Here is a 6,874-nt window from a genome sequence, read left to right as displayed (position 1 = left end):
AACTCCTGGGCTCAAGTGATCCTCTTGCCTCTGCCTCCCAAGTAACTGGGACTACAGGCACACACCACAATGCCCGGCTATTTTTAGAGGTGGGGTCTCACTCTGGTTCAGGCTTGCCTCAAATCCATGAGCTCAGGCAATCCACCCACCTCAGCCTCCCAGAGTGCTAGGATTACAGGTGTGAGCCACTGTTCACAGCCTATGCATTGTTTCATTCATAGAGTCTTGCGGGGAAATAGAAATGAGAAAAAATAAACAGGATGCTCTTGGGCTCAAGAGTTAGTGACTTAGCTGGTTCACATTCTGCTGTGAGCTCCTCAGCTCACAAGTGCAGGCATGAACAGCTCCTAGATAGGCGCTAACCCATAGACTGTTCTTTGGGAGCACAGCTTTGATCCATCTTGCTAACCTCATATTTTTAAAGCATGATTTTGATAGTTACTTCTCTGCTTAAAAACCTTCAGTGGTTCCTGCCTGCCTGTCATGTAAAGTCTCTCCACTTGAGTGATGTCAAGGTTCTCCATGATCTAAGTCTAACCTATTTAATTCCTGATTATTCCCCCAGGATTAAACCCATTTTGCACCCAAATAATTCATCACTGTTTTCCAAATTCACAGCCAGTTCCCCATTCCTTTGCTCTATCTGGAGTTCCCTGCTCCCCCTCTTGCCTGTTGAAATCTGCAGCTAGAATGCCACCTTCCCTGCCCCTAGAGACTCAGATAAGCTTGGCAAGGGGGACATCATTGAATACAAGTGGTCCAAGCCCAAACACACTGCTTGGCCTTTTTTCTTGCTGGTCACCTCCTCGGAAGTGGTCTTACCTCTTATTCACCTTCATCTTCAGCCTGTCCTAGCTCCTGGTACAGCAGGTGTCAGAGGATTTGTCAACACTTACCCAGTGAAGGAGGATGGCATGGGGGCAGGAGGGACCTTCCTCGCAGGGGCCCCCAGCACCTCAACCCATGCTCCATGTGTGCAGTTCACTCCACATGCCACCCTCCAGCTCTTTGTTCCCAGGCTCCTGTGCCCAAACCTACCCTCAGTGCCCACTGCCCGTAGCGGGTGGACATTGTGTTTGTAGACAAACTTCTCCTCTAGCACCATCTGGACAGAGACGACGATCTGGGCCATGATGATCAACAGGTCCCCTGGATGGAAGGAAGGGTCCAGGTAAAGCCAGGGATGCACTGGGGCCGAGAACCAGGACAGCATGGCCATGAGGACAGAACACACCAGTCTTGACCTTTGCAAGGCCCCATATGGTTCATAGGCACAGTCACCACTACCTGTGCCTGATCCCTTCGGCTCTGAGAGGAAGGCCAGCAGGTCAGGGCTGAGGCTCCAGAAGGTACAGAGGCCTGCCTGGGCCTGAGAGCTGCCCCTTGGGTAAGCAGGTCTTTTAAGAAGCAATTAAGTTTTGAGATACGACATTCCTGGGTTAACAATGGCTTGGAACAACTCAGGATAGTCATTTCTCTATAAAATGGGCTGATTCCCTTTAGGGACTGTGAGGGTCACTATAATAATGAATACATAGTGCTCAGCACCAGGCTGGGTTCTTGGTAATACTCAGTAAGCATCCATTGCTTCTATTCTCAAATCCATCAGTTTCTATATCTGAATCTATATGTAGTATTACACAGTAAAACAGCCCTGGCACCATTTGCCACTCTTTCTTTGAGCAGCCACATACCTCTCCAAGTCTTCCCCAGAGAGCAGGTACATGGCCTCACAAAGGGCCTTGGCATATGGCAGAGCTTGCACAAGTCTGGGGAATGACTCTGTGCTGGGACCCTGAGGAGGATGGAACAGGACAGGGCAGCTCTGGTCCCCACACCCAGTCACACCTGTGATCACTTCACTGAGCTTGTGCTGATCGTCATGCTTGCTCAGGAGGTCGGCCAGGCCCACAACCACCAGCCCCGCGATGGTGGCCAAGATGCCCAGCCACTGGCTCAGCACCAGCCTCCGGCCCAGGAAGGCCACTGAGAACAGGCCTGTGAATATGATCACTGCACCCCGCAGCATCTGGAAGCTGGAGGCACTGGTCATGTTCAGAGCTAGGAGAGGAAAGATGCATGACTGTTAGCTCCTAAAGGCAAATGCTATTGGTTTCTAAGGGGTCCTTAGAGCTGGAGGCATGCCAAGCACACAGTAGGTGCTTAATCATCCCCAGCTCTGTGTGTGTGTGTGTGTGTGTGTGTGTGTAGAGTCTGGGGGAGAGTGGCAGAGTGAGGTGAAGGTCAGTGGTCGGGAGGTTGTTTCACCAGGGCTCCTCCCACATCCTGGCCCTGAGTCCTTCTCAGCATGGACTGGTTACTTACCCACATACATGAGGCTGGTTCCTGTCATGTCACAGAGGGCTGGGGGTAGGAAAAGAAGGGGGTTGAACGGCTGCTGGGGGTCCACACTGGAGTCTGCCTGCCCTGCAGCTCTGCACCGGAGGAGGTAGAAGGCAGCCAGGCAGGAGAACTCTCCAAGGAACATGCCCACTGCCTGCGGGGACGAGAACCCGAAGACTTCAGATCTGGAAGGTACCTCACGGATCATCTTCAACACTTTTTTTTTTTTTTTTTGAGACAGAGTCTCAAGCTGTTGCCCTGGGTAGAGTGCTATGGCATCATAGCTCACAGCAACCTCCAACTTTTTGGCTCAAGTGATCCTCTTGCCTCAGTTTTTCTATTTTTAGTAGAGACGAGGTCTCACTTTTGCTCAGGCTAGTCTTGAACTCCTGAGCTCAGGCAATCCACCTGCCTCAGCCTCTCAGAGTGCTAGGATTACAGGTGTGAGACACCTTGCCTGGCCTTCAACACATTTTTTTAAAGTTCAAACTTTATTCAAACAAGAGCTTACCTAGAACCCCATCACGTAAAACAGACAAAGGCAGAGCTGCCAAGGGAGGCCACAGACTGCTTCCTGGGTCTTCCCAAAGCCCCCAAAACATCTTGATGAAACCCCAAGGTTGTATAGAGCCCTGTCTGAAAACCACTGATCCAGGCCAATCCCCAGTCAAGCTTCAGGTGGAGAAACTGAGGCCTGGAGAGGTTCAGACATGTAAAACCATGAAGCAAGATAGTGGCAGAGCTGGGGCTAACATTTGAGTCTCCTGATTCCCAGTCCCACAAGTAGGGTGACTTCCATTTTTGGTGTCTGCCCTGTCCCAGCTGGGGCTGGGCTCCCAATTGAAGGAAAGCAGGCTTTTGCCACTGAGGTTGATATTTTCCATGTGTCCTGACTTGGATGTAGTGAGGACATGACCACTCACTAGGCCTCTTGCAGAGGACTGTGCCCTTTGCCCACTTCCAGACCTTGGCTTCTGTTCTGGGAGGGATAGCTCTTCTGTACACTGAAGAAGGAAGTACACTGAAGGAAGGCTGTACACTGAGGTCAAGAAGTAGCCCAGCCTCATGGTGGACGAGGCTTATGACACAGGAGGCAGGGAGGGACAGAGCCAGATACCTGGAGGAAAGGATGCTGGAAGCTGTGTTCCTTGCTCCCTCCACAGCCCTCAGCTACGAAGTTGTCCGCCCACCTGCAGCAGAGAGAGAGAGAAAGTCAGACCTTGACAGCACAGCAAGGCTCTCAACCCTGTCCTGGTACTAGTGGAAAGTCTTACTTCTCTCAATGCTAAGAGGCTCCGACTTGGGTGACAGTCTTCACCCAAAGTTTTTTTTTTTTTTCTTTAAACAGACCCTTATTGTATTGCCTAGGCTAGAGTGCTATGGCCTCAGCCTAGCTCACAGCAATGTCAAACTCATGGGCTCAATGATTCTCTTGCCTCAGCCTCTTGTGTAGCTGGGACTACAGGAGCTCAGCACCACACCTGGCTAATTTTTCTATTTTTAGTAGATATGGAGTCTCACTCTTGCTCAGGTTGGTCTCCAACTCCTGACCTCAAGTTATCCTCTGGCCTTGGCCTCCTAGAGTGCTAGGATTATAGACATGAGCTGCACCTAGCCTGCACAGCAGGGAGTTGTGGCCTGGCATAAATTATGAACATGGGAGGGCAGAACCTATGCCTTTGCAACACCATGGAAATCATGGATAGTCTCATTATCACATTAGAATCACTGTATATGTCACGAAGTATCATTTATTCTCTTCACTTATAAAAATTATAGTAATTACACCCACTTCTTATAATTTAATGCATTAAAAAGCACCTATAGGCTCAGTGCCAGTAACTCAGTGGCTAGAGTGCCAGCCACATACACTGGAGCTGGCAGGTTCAAACTCAGCTTGGGCCTGCTAAACAATGACAACTGCAACAAAAAAATAGCCAGGTGCTATGATGCATGCTTGTAGTCCCAGCTACTCAGGAGGCTGAGTAGGACGCCAGCCTCATATACTGAGGGTGGCGGGTTCAAACCTGGCCCCAGCCAAACTGCAACAAATAGCCAGGCATTGTGGTGGGTGCCTGTAGTCCCAGCTACTCGGGAGGCTGAGGCAAGAGAATCACCTAAGCCCAAGAGCTGGAGGTTGCTGTGAGCTGTGATGCCACAGCACTCTACGGAGGGCGACAAAGTGAGACTCTGTCTCTCCAAAAATGAGCCTCTGGTGTACAGTAATATTTGGGCCTGAAAATGCCTATCTGATCATCTTCAAAGGACCAGAATGGTTTGGAAGATGGTTCTAACACTGACTGTCAAGCAGGTGGCAAACACAGTGCTCTTGTGGAGCGACCTCCCAGTCAGCCCTGGCAGATGGCAATGACTGACTATGACACCCCACCCCACCCAGCCCAGACATAAGCCCAGTATCTTTGTGGCACAGTGCTTGGGGTAGTTAACCCACCAATCACTCTGAATTGTCTGCCATCTATGCAGGAAAACTCCCTCTCCTGAATTTCATTTTTGCTGGGCTTAATTATGTCTCTGAAGTCTGGTCTAATCTTTTACTGAAAGCTTTTCAGATTTTAGGGGACTTTTCAACCTTCTTCTGAATCTTCTCATCTATAGCCACAGCTTTTCCTAAACTTTCACTCCCCTGGCTGCTGACCTGTGGAGATATTCTGGGGGACTGAGGTGTGTGATCTGGCCCAGACCACAGGTGGTGAGATGTGGCCCCTCCCTTGTGTTGGACACCCCTGGATAGCTGACACAGCTCCAATTGCACCAGCCATGTCATGTGCTGACTCAAGTTAATATAGACCTAGAGATCATCTTGGTGACAAGCATCTACTCCCAAAGGGCAGGGGAGCCACTGGGTTCCTGGGCCTCCCTGATAGGGTCATGGAGCACATACCACTGCCTGTGCCACAGTCAGGGTCTGGGTTTGCCATGCAGCTAGGGAGCGGACATTGGCAGTGGAGGGACTGGCTTAGTGGTGATGGGGTTCCTGTCAACTGTGCAGGTAGTGCAGACCTGAGGGAGGGACCACATTTACTCAGAGACCTGAACACATCCCAGGGCAAGTGAAGAAAACAGGGCCCTGGCAGACCTACCCCACAGAAGAGACCCTGCTCCTGAGATGTGGAGAAAGAAGAGCAGTTAGGAGGGCATGTGGTCCTTGGGACTGGTGGGGGCAGAGGGCAGTTGAAAGGACAAGTTCAGACAGGACTGGTTAGAAGGCAGGGAGAAACCTGGAGCCCCACATGGCTCTGGAGACCAGGCTGGGACCAGTTGTAGTACCAAAGGGGGAAAGGAAGCCCGTGCTATAGTACAGAAGCCACGTGCTTCTGGGGTTGCATTTCTGCTTGATCTGCTGCTGGTTCTGGCTCTTGGACCCCGGGCAGGGCAGGACATGGACGCAGGTGTGGACACAGACCAACTGTAAGGCCCTCCCAGGCAGCCTGCTCTGTGAGTCAGGCCTGCTTTTGTAGAAAAAGCCCTCTGAGAAGGCCTGAGTGAGGCAGCTGAGCAAAACAAGAAAAGTGAGGGAGAGAAGAGGTCAAGCCTCACCAAGGGTGCAGACCCAACTGAGCAAGCAAGCGAGCAGGTCAGAGCTGGTGCCTGGGCTCTTCAACAAGGGTCAAAGGACATGGAGGTTGCCCAGTCCATGGAGGTTGACCACAAGCCTAAGGCAAGGATTCTTTTTTGTTTCTGGAGGGGGTGTGATAGGTATAGAAATCACTTCCGCACCCTGGTGCCACACCTAGACCATAGGCTGGCAGGCTCAAGAAGTCTCTCCAGAGGTGCTACCATCCTGAGTATACCGTAGGCTACTGCCTGTGCAGCTTATATTAATGACAATACACATTCTAGCTCCATATTCACTGTCATTTGAGAGTGAGCTCAGTATCCAGCTCTTCCTGCGTCTCTCAGTGCCCTGTTCCTAGCACATTACTATATAGAAGGTCAAACATTTTGGTTTGACCCAGCCAGTAGGCCTGCAGTCCAGCAGTCCTACTTCCCACCTGGGTCTAAGGTACCCCCGCTGGTGGAACAGGCTGAGAGGCAGGGGAAGGGGAAACCCCTGGGCACCCCTCCCCAGGGTGGGGGCATTTCTGGGGACCTGGGTTCAGGGCTGGTGCTGAGCACCTTTCCCTAACAAAGGATGTCTTTGCTTTTTCCGGAGGTAGATCTGCCTGGACAAGCCTGGCTGGCGGTGATCCCGGCTGGGGAAATGGAATCTCTTTGTATCTGAGGGCCTGGGGCAGGCTCACAAGCCAAAAGATTGGGTGTCAGCAGTACAGGCTGCCCTGCCAAGCCCCAGAAGCTCAGGCCTGCAGGTACCTTCAGGCAGAAAGTCAGGTTTCTCATCCTGGCCTAGAGACAGACTTTAGTTCATTGTGATGGCTCAGACAGACCCCAGTCAAAATCCAACCCTAGTTTATCTGGGGTTGACAGCAATGACCCCTAAAGAGGGGTAACACATTGTTGTCTGTCAGTGATTTACAAACATATTTTTTTTCCTTCTTTTTTTTTTTTTTTT

The 6,874-nt window shown here is 51.1% G+C and overlaps 1 protein-coding gene across 1 annotated transcript in view; it reads right to left on the bottom strand.

Moving 5' to 3' along the window:
- Positions 1-6,874, bottom strand: part of SLC35F6 (solute carrier family 35 member F6) — a 16,685-nt gene that overhangs the window by 3,399 nt on the left and 6,412 nt on the right. Inside the window, exons 2-5 of the mRNA XM_012803788.2 lie at positions 3,461-3,533; positions 2,326-2,497; positions 1,849-2,061; positions 1,039-1,149 (exon numbers count right to left, since the gene is read on the bottom strand). Of these exons, the coding sequence (XP_012659242.1) occupies positions 1,039-1,149; positions 1,849-2,061; positions 2,326-2,497; positions 3,461-3,533 (569 nt within the window). The remainder of the gene's footprint in view (positions 1-1,038; positions 1,150-1,848; positions 2,062-2,325; positions 2,498-3,460; positions 3,534-6,874) is intronic.

This window comes from Otolemur garnettii, unplaced genomic scaffold (assembly GCF_000181295.1).
Source record: "Otolemur garnettii isolate 467f Iridium unplaced genomic scaffold, OtoGar3 scaffold00022, whole genome shotgun sequence".
In the NCBI taxonomy this organism is placed as follows: Eukaryota; Metazoa; Chordata; class Mammalia; order Primates; family Galagidae; genus Otolemur; species Otolemur garnettii.
Note: the sequence above shows the minus strand (reverse complement) of the source record. Positions and strands in the feature narration are given on the sequence as shown.